Here is a 17,525-nt window from a genome sequence, read left to right as displayed (position 1 = left end):
ACCTCCAATTTTGGTGTCACCTGCAAACTTATTAACTCTACCTTTTATGTTCATATCTAAGTCATTTACAAAAATGGTGAAATGTAGTGGACTCAGCACCGATTCTTCTGTATTCAAATGGCTAGTTTCCCCTGTATTCCATGAGATCTAACCTTATTAAACAGTCTCCATGGGGAACCTTGTCGAACGCCTTACTGAAGTCCATATAGATCATGTCCACCGCTCTGCCCTCATCAATCCTCTTTGTTACTTCTTCAAAAAACTCAATCAAGTTTGTGAGATGTGATTTCCTATGCACAAAGCCATGTTGACTAACCCTAATCAGTCCTTGCCTTTCCAAATACATGTACATCCTGTCCCTTTGAATTCCCTTCACCAACTTGCCCACCATTGACGTCAGGCTCGCGGATCTATAATTCCCTGGCGTGTCCTTATCATCTTTCTTAAATAGATTAATAAAGGTATAAATTTTTACCTCGCATATTTCTTTGCCATAAGTAGAGATAGCAAGCAACAGGCTTGCCCTCAGACCTGTTGCTGATCTCGAACTGAGCATAAATGGATGCATAATAGTAGTCATGTTCCAATCCTTTTATAATTTTCAGTCCATTTTAAAACTTTGGTACAGCATTTATTTATTGAAACTGCATCCTCACGGACAGCACGGCTATAATTAACAGCTAAACTTACAGGTTCAGTTTGAGAAACTTGAGCAGCTTAATTTCAATCAAAGAATTTTTCAGTAGTAGATAAACATGTTTTATATAATGGAAGGGACCCATTCATTATCATACCTTAAAAGTTTACTTTGAGGAATTAAAAAATCTGTTCTCTGTTTTAGACTATCCCCGTGATATTGGATGGCAAGGATGTTGTTGCAATGGCACGGACAGGTAGCGGTAAGACTGCAGCATTTCTTATTCCGTTGTTTGAACGACTGAAGGTGCACAATGCTCAGTCAGGAGCAAGAGCTTTAATCCTTACTCCAACCAGAGAACTGGCATTACAAACCATGAAGTTCACTAAAGAGGTAAAATGCTACCTTACAGTTTATGTATTCAAGAAATATAGATTCAGTTTAAAATAAAGCAAGCATGGAACCAGTCTAATTGGTTCCAAAATAATTTGTTGCATTCTTATAATAATAGACAATAGGAATTGTTTTGTGTTTTTAGGAACAACTTTGAAATCCTTTGGTTCCAGTATGATTTATATTCTTACTAGCACTGTGCAATTATATTTGGGTAAATAATGGACGTGTGCTTTATCTTTTAGCATTCTTATGGTTATTCTCTGTTAAGATTCATAATACAAGGCAAGCCAATAAGACATTGAGCATTAGGAAAAGCATGCTAATAATGGTTTTTAACAAAATAAATTATGAACTTCTCAAACATGTTAATTCACATAAGAGAAAAGCGGACTTGCATTTTGTAAAACATTTCATGACTGTGTTACCTCAAAGTGCTTTAAAGCCAAAGGTATTACTGTTGTAATGCAGGAAATGTAATTTGTCAAGAAAATAAAAGAATAACTGTTTATACCACATCTTACCACAAGTCTCAACTATTCCAAACTGATTCGCAGTCAGTTGATTGTATACTTTTGAATTACAATCACTGTTTCAAATATCATAAAATATAACTAGACAAGACTTGGATGGAGTTATACTACTGAACTCCACCATGTCCTGTTCCTGGTTCCTCGCTTCAGGACAGTTTACCTTGATACATTATGATAGCTGTTACATTTTAATGTTATTTTTAACTGATAATTCCGAAGAATAAGCTTGTATACACACTGATTCAATTAATACTCAATTTTATTTTTCAAAGTAACATTACTGTAAACTTGAACAGAAAAAAACATACATAACTGTACACCAATGATTTTCTGTTCTGTTGCCTTGATTTGCAGCTGGGAAAGTTTTCTGGCTTCAAAACAGCTTTAATCTTGGGTGGAGACAAGTGAGTACATTTTTGTGTGATAATTTATGGTTTTTATAGTGTACCTCTTTTGAACCAAGAAAAGCCAAGAATGTAATGGGATGTGTGGTACTATTTCTTTCAGAATGGAGGATCAGTTTGAAGCACTGCACGAAAACCCTGACATGTAAGTTAACACTTTACTTAAAACTTATTTGATAATGCTGAGAATGATTCCTTGAATTTGGTTAATTTTTAAATTTGTTCAAAACTGTGTCATACAAAATGTGATGTAATACTGCTTTGTTAGGTGTATTATGAACATGTTGAGCTGCTTGAAATTCAATTTAAAATATCTCCCACAAAGCGGTTGGGATCAGTTTAAAATTCTATAGCCATCTTTCATAGAAATATACTCTCCTCAAGAAAAAAACCAGTTTAACATTTGTTGGCATTGGATAATAGGCCAGTAGAAATACTGAGTTATTAATGCTGTCCCTCCTGGTTCCTTTTGGGTGGGTGGAGGAGAGCAATAATGGAATTTGTCATTTTTTGGTAACTCAACACAGCTTAATGATGCTGTGTGTTGGAGCTTGTGAACTCAGGCTTACTTCATGTCTGTTCCTCATTGTTCGCTGGGTAGAGACTTTGTTTTTCCATTTGTGGAGAAAGATTATGCATGGTGGTCTCTAGTCCTCCTGCGGTGTTGTTAACTTTTGCAACCAAAGTAATTTTGAAACAGTACTTCGAAAATTAGGAATTACCGAAGCATAATGATGGAAAGTAATTCTTAAGAATTGCATAGTTCAAGTGATCTATTTCTAGGTTTTCTAAATTATTTCTATCCTATGATTGGTAAATATAGGCCACTACAAAGTCATGTCACTTGCTTCAGTAGCAAGTCATATAAACCTCCATTTATAATGTTATTTTGAAAGCAACTAGTGTGGTTTGATGTACTTGATACATGACCCTTGTACAAAAGGCTTGCATTTTTAAAGCACTCTCGTACTTTTTGAAGTGTAGCCACTATTGCAGTGTAGGAAATGCAGCAACTATCTTTCCTGTAGCAAGCTGTCAGAAATGGTGATGTGACAAAGACCAGATAATCTGTTTTTGATATGATGGAAAAGTGATGTTGATTTGAGGAATGGATATTTGACGGTGTTCCAAGAATAGCTTCCTGGTCGTCTCAAATAATGCCGTGGATTTTTATTTACACCTGTCTGAGGGGTAGCCATGTCATTTTTTTTTTAAGAAAGTCTCCCTAGTTTTTGAATGCAGGGATGGGACAGTAAAATCATTTCATATACTGAAACATGCAAGTACCTATATCACAGCCTGGTTATGTGAATACTAGACTAATTACTGCTCGGACTCTTTGCTGAGAGTTTAATCATTACTCTTTCAAGCAATTACCAGTGAATGCCAAATATGCAAGCATTGAATGAACGACTGCCATACTGAATTATGTGTATCAAAAATGTTTTGATAAAGATTTATAACCTGTTTTTGACCTGTTTGTTCATCTTGCAGAATAATTGGCACACCGGGTCGTTTAATGCATATAGTTGTGGAAATGAACTTAAAGCTGCAGAACGTTGAATATGTGGTCTTTGATGAAGCAGACAGGTAAATTGGTACCAGTAGCACTTCCCATTATTATTGTTTAGTAATATTGCAGATATTTATCAATATAGTGTATATTTCTTTTTAATCCCTTATGGGATGTGAACATCACTAACTAGGCCAGCATTTATTATCAATTCTTAATTGCATTCAAGAAAGTGGTGGTGATCTTCCTTTTGAATCACTGCAGTTGTTGGGTTATAGGTACAGCCACAGTGAGGTTAGGAAGGAGATCTTGCATCACTGAAGGTGTGGTAATATGGTTTCAGTTCATATAGTTTTAGTTCAAAGTAGTGTATGGCTTGAAGGGGGACTTGGAGATGGGCATATTGCAATTTATCTGCTGCCCTGACTATCTGAGTAGTAGAAGATGCAGGTTTGGAAGGTGCAATCGGAAGAGCCTGGATGACTTGCTATAGTACAATCTATTGATGGTATGTGCTGCTGCCAGAGTGGTGAAAGAAGTGAATGTTAAGTGATACTGGGGTGTCAAACATGCAAGCTGCTTTGTTCTGAACAATGTTGGACATCTTTATTAATGTTGGAGCTGCTCCCATTCGGACAAGTGGAGTGTATTCTCTCAAACTCCTGATGTGTGCTTTACTAAAAAGGAAATAGCTCATTACATATAATGTTTTTCATGGCATCAAAGCACCCTAAGACCATTACAATGAATACTTCTGAAATGTAGTCATTGCTGTAATACAGGATCTATGGCAGCCAATTTGCATGATGCAATGTCCCACATACAGCAATAAGATAAGCAATAAACCTATCTGGTAAGTATTGGTTGTGTGATAGATATAGGTAGGATACAAAATTCATTCTGCTTTCCTTGCAGTGATATCATAAAATCATTTTGTTCTGCCTTGAGAAGACAGATTTGGGTTTAGTTTAACATTTCAATAGAAAGATGAGATTTCAACAGTGGAACATTCCACAGTACTGAATTGAAATGTCAGTCCAAAGATTATGGGATTAAGTGGGGTTCTGATCTCAAAGGTAAATCTAGACTGAGCCATTTGAAATTGGTATATTTTGTGAAGCGTGATAACATAATCAGCTTGAACGACTTTGTTATTTTTACTTAATGTAGCCCACATCCTGAAGGATGATACAATCTTATTATAAATTTTTTATTGCTTGTTTTGTTTGTTTTAAATCAAAATTTTCATGTATGGAAGTTCGGTGTATATTTGACTTACGTGGTCAAGAATACTGTAGAAGTTTGGGTAAAAAAAAACAGAAATTTGATCACAGTATTTGGACAGCTAATCTGTCATATCATATAAGCACATAAGATTGCATCAGGATTGACAACAATTTAATATGCATAAGAATGTATTGATCAGAGCCTCGAGTATAGGATTTGGGAGGTCATATTGCAACTGTATTGGTTAGGCCACTTTTGGAATATTGCGTGCAATTCTGGTTTCCCTCCTATCGGAAGGATGTTGTGAAAATTGAAAGGGTTCCAAAAAAATTTACAGGAGAAACTCGATTATTCGAACTTGACGGGCAGGCACTATTTCGTTCAGATAATCGATTATTCAGTTAATTGATTAAATGCCTTTACTCTGGGGTTCAGAATTTTTAAAGTCTGCTCCTTGTCCAAGAGACTGCTGCAGCAGCTACACAGCGTGGGAGGCCCCCAACCCCTCGTCCAACACCGCCCCATCAACCCCATCCAACGCTGCCCCCCGCCCTGAATCCCTGCTCACGACCCCATGCAACACAGCCTCCCGCCCCTCAACCCCGTCTAACACCGCCTCCCTGCTCCCGACCCAGTGCAACACCGCCGCCCACCCCATAACCCCATCCAACACCATACACACACACCCCCTCTCCGGGGCAGCCGGACTGGACACCAATAACAAGACTGCTGCTGCTACTACCTTTGTGGGTAAGTCTCCAAATTGAGCATGCCCACGCGCTCGCGCACGCACAACATTTTCCTGCAACATTTTGACAGGTTCCACCTTTGCTCTCTACAGGACAATGTTGGTAAGATTATCTGGGGAAAGTCTTTTCCCTGGGGTGCAGGAGTCCAGAACTAGAGGACATAGGGTGTGAGGGGAAAGATTTAAAAGGGACCTAAAGGGCAACTTTTTCACACAGAGGTTGGTGCATGTATGGAATGAGCTGCCAGAGGAAGTGGTGGAGGCTAGTACAATTACAACATTTTATGAGGCATCTAGTTGGGTATATGAATAGGAAGGGTTTAGAAGGAGTAGATTAATTTAGGATATCTGGTTGTTAAGTTCTTTTTCCTGAGATTCTTACACACTTGATGCAACTGCAATATGCCAACAACAATCAAACAGTGTTTAAGCAAATACAGTACAAGTTGTGGAGAAACTCTTAACATTCTTCGCCATGCTTACGAAGCAGTGAGAGGTCTCACTGAACAAAGGAAACAGTTCTTCCTTTATACAAAATCTTTACATCACAGTCAGTAATGCCCACAGGACAACCCCCAGTCACTCCCTCACAGCCACATGCCCAAGACACAATGCAGTGACCTAATCATCTCCAGAAACAATATAATGGTCAAATCCTTTGCATCATTTTTATTAACTACAGGGAGTAGTCAAAATTCCAACTGTAATGTTTTTATTGATTTTGAATAGGGTGATGATGCAAATATAAATTATTGCTGAATAATAGGAGATGGCTGTGTAAATAGTTCTGAATGGCAAATGATGAGAATGTAAATTCACTTATAATCTGTAGATCAGAGATATCCCACTCTGCCCCCAGGGCATTCAATTTCTTGCAGGTCACCAGAGCAAATTAACTCTTTAATATCACATGGTCAGCATAGATGAGTTGAACTGAAGGGTCTGTTTCTGTGCTGTACATTTCTATGACTATGACTGTAAGAAGCCACATTCATATACCACATTCTAGCATTTTAGGTCACCCCAAACACATATAAAATGCTAGTGGTTTAAACTATCTTTGAGTCAGATTGTATTTCTTAATATGGTAAATGAAAACAAATAAATGGTCTTCAAAGTTTGTGAGAAGATTCGTAGCTCGGGTGCTCGTTGTTGTGGTTCTGTTCGCCGAGCTGGGAATTTGTGTTGCAGACGTTTCGTCTCCTGTCTAGGTGACATCCTCAGTGCTTGGGAGCCTCCTGTGAAGCGCTTCTGTGATCTTTCCTCCGGCATTTGTAGTGATTTGAATCTGCCCCTCCGGTTGTCGGTTCCAGCTGTCCGTTGCAGTGGCCGGTATATTGGGTCCAGATCAATATGCTTATTGATTGAATCTGTGGATGAGTGCCATGCCTCTAGGAATTCCCTGGCTGTTCTCTGTTTGGCTTGTCCTATAATAGTAGTACTGTCCCAGTCGAATTCATGTTGCTTGTCATCTGCGTGTGTGGCTACTAAGGATAGCTGGTCGTGTCGTTTCGTGGCTAGTTGGTGTTCATGGATGCGGATCGTTAGCTGTCGTCCTGTTTGTCCTATGTAGTGTTTTGTGCAGTCCTTGCATGAGATTTTGTACACTACATTGGTTTTGCTCATGCTGGGTATCGGGTCCTTCGTTCTGGTGAGTTGTTGTCTGAGAGTGGCTGTTGATTTGTGTGCTGTTGAGTCCTAGTGGTCGCAGTAGTCCGGCTGTCAGTTTGGAAATGCTCTTGATGCATGGTAGTGTGGCTAGTCCTTTGGGTTGTGGCATGTCCTTGTTCCGTTGTCTTTCCCTTAGGCATCTGTTGATGAAATTGTGCGGGTATCCGTTTTTGGCGAATACATTGTATAGGTGTTCTTCTTCCTCTTTTTGCAGTTCTGGTGTATTGCAGTGTGTTGTGGCTCTTTTGAATAGTGTCTTGATGCAACTTCTTTTGTGTGTGTTGGGGTGGTTGCTTTCGTAGTTCAGGACTTGGTCTGTGTGAGTGGCTTTCCTGTGGCACTCATCCACAGATTCAATCAATAAGCACATCAATCTGGACCCAATATACCGGCCACTGCAACGGACAGCTGGAACTGACAACCGGAAGCAGCAGATTCAAACCACTACAAATGCCGGAGAAAAGATCACAGAAGCGCTTCACAGGAGGCTCCCAAGCACTGAGGATGTCACCTAGACAGGGGACGAAACGTCTGCAACACAAATTCCCAGCTCGGCGAACAGAACCACCACAACAAATAAATGGTCTTCTGTTTGTTGCTTGTGTTTTGGAGTTTATTTCACAGATACATAATGATGTTCAGTCCAATTTTCGTATTATGCACTTATTAACTGATTTTGATTTTTGAGACGGAATTGTTATAATGAGCCAATGCCTTATGCAAGTGGATATGCATTTTGAAATTGATTAGATTTGATGAATTTTTGAATCCATCCTAGGGCATGGATATCACTGGAAAGTCCTGCATTTATTGAGGTGATTGCTTTCCCATTTAGATGCCACTTTTATCCACCTAGGGATTGGAGGGTGCAGTGTTGTGAAGTGCTTCTGAAGCATTTCTGACCATTTATTGGGTTGCACTCTGCAGGTAATGCACTGTATAGACGTTGCACATCAATGTGTACAATGAGGGTATGGTAAGTTAAATTAGTGAATGTGCATGAGATCAAATGGGGTGTTTATCCTGGATAGCATTGAGCTACTTCGAGTTCAGCAAGAATAAATCATGAGTACTATAAACGTGCAACATAGTCTGGTACAGCAAGAAAAGAAGAGCATACAAGAATGCCAGTCATGTCTTAATGGCATGTTGGAGACAAGTACTATTATACACATTTGCTTCATTATGCAGATCCTTGACCTCCTCCATCGCCAGACCCTGGCCACACGACGCCTGGAGGAAGAGCACCTCATCTTCTGCCTAGGAACCCTCCAACCACACGGGATGAATGTAGATTTCTCCATCTTTCTCATTTCTCCCCCCCCCCCCCCCCCCCCCCCCACCTTATCTCAGTCCCAACCCCCGGATTCAGCACCGCCATCTTCTCCTGCAATCTTCTTCCCGACCTCTCCGCCCCACCCCCTCTCCGGCCTATCACCCTCACCTCCTTCCACCTATCGTATTCCCAGTGCCTCTCCCCCAAATTCCCTCCCCACTTTTATCTCAGCCTGCTTGGCACACCAGCCTCATTCCTGAAGAAGGGCTTATGCCTGAAACGTCGATTCTCCTGCTCCTCGGATGCTGCCTGGCCTGCTGCGCCTTTCCATCACCACACTTTTCAACTTCATTATATTTTGTAAGGATCACTGAAGCACAATGATTTGAACTTTTTTTGATAGATAAGTGCTGCCACATTGATTAAGTTGAACAGAGAGACTGTTCAGTCATGCAAGCATTTACGAGTGACCCCTTTGTAAATGTTCCAACAATCCACTTATTTTGCAAAGAAGTCTTGCTTCACTTGTATGGAATATTGGTGTGACTGTGCTTGAATGTTGTGGATCATTCTGATCCCCTTGGCTCATGGAGGATATACTTGCCTTCAAGGGAATGAAGTACAGGTTCACTAAATTGACTCCTGGAGTGGTAGGACAGTTCTGTGAGGCTGGAAGTATTCCCTGGAGCTTTAAAGAATGAGAGGTGATCTTGTAGAAACTTAGAAATGGTATTTCCTCTGGCTCTAATGTTGAGAACCAAGTTGAAACAGTTTAAATCAACAGCAAGCCATTAGGACAGAAATGAGGAAGAACCTCTTAACTCAGATGGTGGTGAATTATTAGAATTCTGTAACCCAGAACACTGTCATTAAGTAAGTTCAAGACAAATTGATCAAGTTCTAGTTAATGATATCAAGGGATAGGCAGATTGTATGGGAATATGGTGTTGAGTAAATGATCGGTCATGATTCCTGAATGATGGTGCAGGCTCATGCGGCTGAATAGCCAATTGATTTTCCTTTTGTTCCTATCTATTAGAAGAAATGTTTCCTGATGAAGCACCACTGAATTCTGCTCTGCATTTTTCTTCTGTGCTAGATTATTTGAGATGGGATTTGCTGAGCACTTGCAAGAGATTATCCGAAGGCTGCCTGACTCAAGACAGACTTTGCTGTTTTCAGCTACACTACCGAAGCAACTGGTGGAGTTTGCACGTGCTGGTAAAGATTTTAGTCTTGTTTTAAAACCGAAGTAGCTTATTTCAGAATTTTTTAAGTACTCTCTGTTGATGTCCTTCTTGCGAGTTCAGTCGTTTACTGATAAAACAGGATTATATTTGAAACAAAAGTACAGTTTGGTGATTGCAGACAAACCTCTGGTTCAGGTAGATAGGACATTGGATAACTAATATGTGAAAGAACAGAAAAATGCTGGTTTCAATGCCCAATCAGCATGTACAACACTAGTATATGTTAGGTTAGGGAGTTGAGAATCCACACGGGCATTTTTCTGATTTCTGTGTTTGAAAATATACAGGGCAACCTCGATTATCCGAACGAGATGGGCGGGCACTATTTCGTTTGGATAATTGATTATTCAGTTAATCGATTAAATGCATTTCCTCTGGGGTTCAGAGTTTTTAAAGTCTGCTCCCCATTCAGGAGACAGCAGCAGCACACAGCCGGCAAGTCCTCGCCCACAGACACATTTTGATGATTGATGAGTATATCAGATTCAGAGATGATGTCTTTTCTTTTAAAGTTTAAAAAGTTAATTGATAAAACTAATAGTTTTCTAAAAATCTTGCAGGTTTGACAGAACCAGTTCTAATCAGACTGGATGTGGATACTAAGCTGAATGATCAGTTGCAGGTAAAAAAAAACTTTTTATGTGCAAATTTAAAAAATGAATGTCCGCTTAATGTTGTATGTATCTTTATATTGTGGACAATTGCAGTAAGTACATCTGTGTTGGCCCAGGTCTTCCAAGGAGCATCAAACATCATCTGATTGCTGCTCTACTGAAAAATTCCCCCAAGTCTCAAAATGTTCCACATTTCTTCCAGGATCTTCAAGCTTGGCTTTACCAGAAATGCATAGTGCAGTATCCATTGAGGAAGTCTGTCAAAATAGAGGTTGAGTTGGGAGGAAAGGGTCTGTATTACCCCCTTTGTGTGTAAACAATATTAGCTACCAAATGGTGCTTTAAATGACCATTTAAATGTTTGTGAATGAATGAGTGGGTGAAAGAGTGAATAAAAGCAATAGGTATAGGATAAACAGATGGGTGAGGAAGGTGGGATAGGACTACTAAGTGGAGACTATGAATGATTTAATGAGGTAGGGTAGGTATAGTGGATGAGAAATTAGACTGAAAACACCCAATTCTTCTTCCCAAATTGATAAATCAGGGTTCCCTAATTTTGATAAGGTTGAAATATGTTCCTAACCCAAACCATTACCACATCCCTACAAAAAAACCATTTTGTGAAGTCAGGTTTTTCTAAAGTCACCAACTCCATTTTTCATGGATTTTTAAACATGTCGGGTAATTTTAGCATCTTTTTTAAAATTTGAGTCACGTTGAAATTGGTGGAGTAAATTTTGCGGTGAGGGCCAGTTCGTTATCTTATCAAAATTGTCACTTTAATTGCTGTTAGAGCCCTTGTGGCAAGAATCATGTATAATTTGTACCCCATCTTACCAGGAATATTTTACTGGAACAATTTGCCACTCTGTCGAGATCCCAGAACTGGCTGACATTCTGGACTTCCCCATCGTCATATCTCAAAGGCTGGTGTGCATCTGGTCAAGCATTGTCAGTTTGAGCTGTCCTGAAAGGTTCCAGATATTTGCTCTGGACATTATTGCACCTGCCTCCTACCAAGGCTACTGCTCTACCAACCTCAGTAATGCACACAACATCTTCTCCACTACACCTCATCCACCCCAAACTGCATTATCTGTCACCCTCTGTGCTGCCTACTCAGTTGCTTGGAAAACCTCTATACATATGCCAACAAGAAATGTCAGTGCCACCGATTCTCCTCTTTCATAACATCAGCTTTTCTCTCAGTCCTCGAGGAAAAAAGCCCACAGCAAAACAGAGTCAAGACAGATGTTGTGTTGCTCATCAATTGTCCCTTGCCTTATGAGCAGATGATTCTTGACTGCTGAAGCAGGCCTTCAATTCAAATCTAATTCAGATCAGAGGCTGCACTTGACCGACTGTGCTGAGATCCCCTGGGTGAAGGTGATCCCCATGACTGTACTAAGGCCTGCTGACAACTGTGTGGCAAGCTTCCTTGCTTTGTCATGGCAAAACCATAGTAATGTGAGCTAGATATCTGGCTGAGAGGGCAGGAATACTGGAAACATCATGTAACCACAGAGTGAGTGATCAGTGTTACAGTGAGCGAAGAACCCAGAGATGGAGACTAATGTAGTCCATCAGCTGGCTGCATGTCCCTGAGCATAAAGCATCTTTACTGCAGCATTGCAATCAGAGTAGTAGGTACAGCCTGAAGTGAGGCATTAAAGTGCAGAAGTGTCTTTTAAGTGGATTGGAGATGTACCATGAAGTTTCATAGAGACTGGCAAGTGTCAGATGCTAGTGTCCAGACGTGAGATGCTGTGGCCATTGGCCATGAGTGTGTGTGCCTGTGATGTTGGTGCCCGGTGTCTAACATGGAAGTCTATTGAAGCAAGCAGTGAGTTGAACTCACTCTGGTTTCTAGGTAAAGTTTTTATGACAGCTGGTTTGTGTGGTGAGTTTAAGATCACCACCTATAATGAGTTGGACTGTTAACAAGCATTTAGCTAGCAACAAAGTATCAGTCAGGACCTTGCCATTCCTTGCCAAGAATTTTGCTGTGCTGCTTGAGCAAAGAGGGGAAGTTGTGGTGAGATGGTCTTGATATTGAGATGATCGTCTTTCCCAATTCTAATGCTCATTTCGCCATAGCCCATGTCGCTGAGAGCCTGGTCAGATTCTTGCACACTTTTTTTTTCCCCAGAAAAGTTGATAACTACTTCACAAACATATCACAGGAAAATAAAATGTACTTCTATAAATAGACCAAACAGAATGGTTACTTTTCATGTATTGTATGAGTTAAGTGAGAGCGATCCAGAAATGGTCATACAGCTGAAGACAAGATTTTGTGGAGATGTTCTTGGAATAAGGCATGTTCAGCAAATTGAGTAGACAGCCTGAATAATACTTTTACCATGTGCTTTACCAGGTGCATTCAGAAACTTTTGAAAATAGATTTCAAGGAGGGTTTAAAGCTTCACACCTTGAGACTCTGTAAAAAGCTGATGTTGTAACTGGGTTTCCACAGTTTTCTTTCTGACTTTACTTATGGACTCTTCAAAAGTAAACAAATTTGTTATTTTTTAAAAAAACATTTAACTTTCAAACATCGGTGATCATGTGATGACCAATTATTTAAACATGATTTACATTATATTGTTTCTGGAGATGATTATGTCATCTGGAGATGATGATGCCTCTTAAAATGTTGTAATTGTACTAGCCCCCACCACTTCCTCTAGCAGCTCATTCCATAAATGCACCAACCTCTGTACATGTTAATGAAACAGTATGCAACAGTATGGCCAAACAATTGAAGATGCAGTAGAAGATAACTAGTTCCTTGGATTTGAACTTTGAGTTTCTTTTGCTACTAAGCCTCATTCAGAGATCACAGGATTAGGCCTATTGTTAGTGTTTTTAAAGAAGATCCTGATGATGGCACATGTGAAATTCCACAGGAAAATAGTTCAGGCATGTCCTTGTAATCTACTTCTAGACGGCTCCAGAAAGTAGGTCCACACAGTTTCAAAAGCCAGATGATCTGAACTGCCATTATAATAGGCTTAAAATGTCCATTTTGAAAAGAAAGCACAGTTTTTATCAAGTTATAATGTTCTCATGCCTGCTTGGCATGTCAGATCTGGTCAGAGGGTAGTTAAGCCTCTGTTTGGGGGCAGGTAATGTGTGTGGTGGGGATGTGATGAATGTGGATGGAGCCAGCATGGGAGCTCCTAGTGAGACGTTCAAACTTCCTAGGCAATTCCATGTAACTGAATGTGCCAGGACGTCTGCAGGGTCTCAGTAGGCTTCTTCAGTGTATGTATAGTGTCCTATAGTCTAAAGATGAGAAGATTCCAGCTAGAATGTCATTTACTTGTCAAAAAAAATTACGATAAATGTCTACAGCATGGAGGGATTTGGGAGTCCTCCTGTTTTCAAAAAAAAATACAAGTTCAGGTAATAGGGGAGGCAAATGGAATGTTAGCTTTTATTTCAGAGGCAATGGCGAATCAAAAGAGGGATGTCTTGCAAAAACTATACAAGCTACTAGATGAATCACATCTAGAATACTATGAATAGTTTGGTTCCCTTGTCCAAAAAAGATATACTGGCCCTGGAAGAAGTCCAGAGAAGGTTCATGAGGTTGTTCCTGTGTATGGAAGGGTTTTCTTATGAGAAGTTGATTGTATTGGCCTGTACTCTGAGGCATCTAGGAAAATAAAAAGTGATCTTGTTGAAATATATGATCTTAGATGCAGAGAGGTTGTTTTTCCTTCTGCAAGAGTCTAGGACCAGAGGGTGTAGTCTCAAGGGTAAAGGATTGCTAATTTAAGACTGATACAAAGAGGAATTTCTTCTGTGAGGATAGTGAATCTGTGGAATCTTTTTTACTATGGAGAACTTTTAAGGCTGTATCTTTCGGAATATTCAAGGCTGAGGTGGAGAGATTTTTAATCAATAAGAGGATCAAAGGTTATGGAGAAAAGACGGTAAAGGAGGTTTGAGGATTATCAAATCAACCTTGACCTCATTGAATGGCAGAGCTCACTCGCTGAACCAAATGGCTTGCTTTTGCTTCTATGTGTTATGATTACCTGCTTCTATTTGGCTTCAGTTTATGATTGTGCTAAAGGTGAAATTGTAAACCATTTCTGATAAATTAAGTACCTAGCTAGTCCGAAGTGTTTGGAAATGCAAGATTGTTACAGATATAGGTTGTTCCTTCAAATCTGTGTGAAATTTGCGCGTGTGAAAGCTCGATTTGTCATGGGAGGTAGATGATTAAGAAGTATTGATAAGCAGGTGTAAGTTGATCATGGCGTTTCTGTTCAATGATGTTAAGAATTAACACTTGATTCATAAACCATTCCTAATTTTAAGGTCTAGTACTTGATAATTATTTTGGAATAACGGGCAGTTAATGCACAAAGATCTGTACTAAAACATTGTATCTGCTATTTTACAGATGGCATTTTTCCATGTCCGGTCTGATGATAAGGCTGCTGTTCTACTTCACTTGATGAGAAATATCATAAAACCTCAAGAGCAGACTGTCATTTTTGTTGCTACCAAACATCATGTGGAATACTTAAAAGAGGTTTGTGTGAAATGGAAGGTGCATAAAACTGTTCAAATAAAATGTCAGCATTGTCAAAAGAGCAAAACCATTTCTTCATTTCTTAAGGATCCCCATTCATACTAACTTGACAGTATTTAACTTCTGAGCAGAAATTTTGAGTACTGAAACAGTGTTAAGTTTCCAAACATACAATTTAAATCACATCTCTTTCCTCAATACATAACCAGAATAGATGAGTTAATAACTGGGGATATAGTGATGTTGATTATATGAATAATACAATTAATGTCTGATATCATTCTGTGACTTCAAATGCTTCCTGCATAATTACTCAGCACAGTTGATGGTTTTCCTTCATTGGTACCAGTTATTATTATATTTTCTTAGAACAAAACCACTTGACTTAAGGCTAGACCCATGGTGATTTATGTTTATAGTGGTATCAGAGCATTAATATACTTTTATTTTGAGTTAGTATTCACCAGAATCACAGAATTTTTATATTGCAGGAAGAGTTTATTTGATTTGTTGCGTCTGTACAATTTTTACAATTGACAAGGTCACTTCGGGCTGTTTTCCTCCCTTGCTTGCCTAATTCTGCACACTATTTCATTTTAAATACTGCCTAATTCGCTTTTGAAATCCTTGATTCAATCTGTCTCACTCACACTGTCTCCCTCTAACCACTCATTGGGAAACCTGCTTTTGCAGTTGATTAGTTATGTACCTTGAGTTTTAGGCTAATTTGTAGAATATTGAATCCACAATCATTACCATCTAGAAGGAAAAAGGCAGCAGATAAATGGGAATACAACCTCCTCCAAGCCACTCACCGTCCAGACTTGGAAACTTACAGCCATTCCTTCAGTGTTGCTGGGTCAAAATCAAGAAACTCTTTTCCCCCCTCTATAATATATAGTTGTACCTGTAACAAATGCAGTTGTAATGCTTTGAGAAGGCAGCTCAGCACCACCTTCTCAAAAGCAACCAGCCTTGGACACTAAATGTTGGCCCAACCAGCAGCGTCCATATCTTGTGTCTGAATTTTAAAAAAAGGTTTGACCAATTTGAGGTGGTGGCAGCATAATGTGAAGTGTGCTGATAATATTATGATTTTATCTGGGCTTGTCCCTGGCTGCAATTCAGACATATAAATTTCCAAATGCTGTGAGATGACTCCTGCATGTTGCTTTTGTCACTTGGTTTTTGTTTGTTTGGCTGTCTTATGGGATCTTTCACCTGAATTATATTATAACTTTATGTTGACACAAAAGTCTCACTGGTATATTTATAGTGAAAATTGGAAAGCCTATTTTCATCCATCAGTTGTGGTGAAGATTCATCAGACTTGAAATGGGAATGTTTTCTTTCCCCCATAGATGCTGAAAGACCTTTATTTTGATTGTTTATTTCCAGTATGTAATTTTTTTTTTGTAGGTATGCGTTACCGTATTTTCATGACTATTGTGACTATTTATTTACAATTTTTTGTTTCTCCCAGCTCTTAACCAGACAGGGTATTCACTGTTCATACAGCTACAGTGCTCTTGACCAAACAGCAAGAAAAATCAACATTGGGAAATTTGTCCACAGAAAGTGTATGGTGATGATCGTCACTGACATTGCAGCTCGTGGTATTGATATTCCCATGCTAGATAATGTAATAAACTACAACTTTCCATCCAAAGCAAAACTTTTCTTGCATAGAGTTGGTAAGCAAATTTAAAGTTTCTAAATCTGAGAGAATTGGCTTTAAAATTTACTGGTGTGATGGGAAGACAAAGTTGGGATTCATGCAGCGAGTTATTTGCACCCTGCAAATTAGGACCAATTTGAGGGCCCAGGTGTTCTATTTCTATTGATTTCCAAAAATTAATCTTTTGTGCTGATTAAAGCTGGGGAAAAAAACTGTCTGGATATTAGTTCACATTAAGAGGCAGGGCACTTCATAACCGCCAGAAATTATGTTGAATATTTTAAGAAAGCTGCCTCAAATGTGCAGTTGTTTTATAATTTGAATCCATTTTACCTTTGATTTTTATTTTGGATTTTATGGACTATTAAGTAATCTTGCCCACAATGTTTCAGATGTTCTTTGATTTAAATTTTAAGTAATGATTGTCTCTGAAAGTTGCAGCAACTGTGCATGCTGCAGAGCCTTTATAAAACAAATTGAAGCCAAGAATATTGTGAATATTTTAAATACATATTTTGTGTTAGTTTATCGTAAACAGTACTTATATGTTTGTTAAATACTGGGGCAAAAAAAGCATGTATAATTGTGATGGAATTAGAATGTTTAATTTATATATACCTCATGAAGTTGTAGTATGAAGAAGTTTCTCAATGTAAAGATTCAACATACTGTAGTATCAATAATTATTGATAAATATGCAGGTTTTTATGTATGTAGATTATTCTAGTTCTTTATTGTGGACTAAATTTTCTATTTATTGGAACATATTAAAATATTGCTAACAGCAGATGTATAAAATTGTGAATTGTGGATCAGGTCGAGTAGCCAGAGCTGGGAGAAGTGGTACAGCTTACTCGTTGGTAGCCCTGGATGAAATTCCATATGTTTACGATTTACATTTGTTTCTCGGACGACCTCTCAAATTTGCAAGCCAAGCTGAGAATTCTGAAGGTAATCTGTGTTTTAGGTATCTATGTTGTTTAGGCATTGTGGTTTAAATGCATTATGTTTTATTAAATTCTACTCTAG

General features: G+C 38.9%; 1 protein-coding gene across 1 annotated transcript in view; it reads left to right on the top strand.

The window, feature by feature from the left end:
• The window catches only part of ddx54 (DEAD (Asp-Glu-Ala-Asp) box polypeptide 54), a 52,235-nt gene that overhangs the window by 17,636 nt on the left and 17,074 nt on the right, over positions 1 to 17,525 (top strand). The window contains exons 4-12 of the mRNA XM_088000085.1: positions 842 to 1,030; positions 1,918 to 1,967; positions 2,071 to 2,112; positions 3,462 to 3,557; positions 9,502 to 9,623; positions 10,213 to 10,274; positions 14,687 to 14,818; positions 16,302 to 16,512; positions 17,313 to 17,447. Coding sequence (XP_087856211.1) covers positions 842 to 1,030; positions 1,918 to 1,967; positions 2,071 to 2,112; positions 3,462 to 3,557; positions 9,502 to 9,623; positions 10,213 to 10,274; positions 14,687 to 14,818; positions 16,302 to 16,512; positions 17,313 to 17,447 — 1,039 coding nt within the window. The remainder of the gene's footprint in view (positions 1 to 841; positions 1,031 to 1,917; positions 1,968 to 2,070; positions 2,113 to 3,461; positions 3,558 to 9,501; positions 9,624 to 10,212; positions 10,275 to 14,686; positions 14,819 to 16,301; positions 16,513 to 17,312; positions 17,448 to 17,525) is intronic.

The sequence above is a fragment of the Chiloscyllium plagiosum genome, unplaced genomic scaffold (genome assembly GCF_037043375.1).
Source record: "Chiloscyllium plagiosum isolate Xiang-an unplaced genomic scaffold, Cpla_swu_hap1 HiC_scaffold_24, whole genome shotgun sequence".
In the NCBI taxonomy this organism is placed as follows: domain Eukaryota; kingdom Metazoa; phylum Chordata; class Chondrichthyes; order Orectolobiformes; family Hemiscylliidae; genus Chiloscyllium; species Chiloscyllium plagiosum.
The sequence above is the reverse complement of the archived record's forward strand: the minus strand, read 5'-3'. Positions and strand labels throughout refer to the sequence as shown.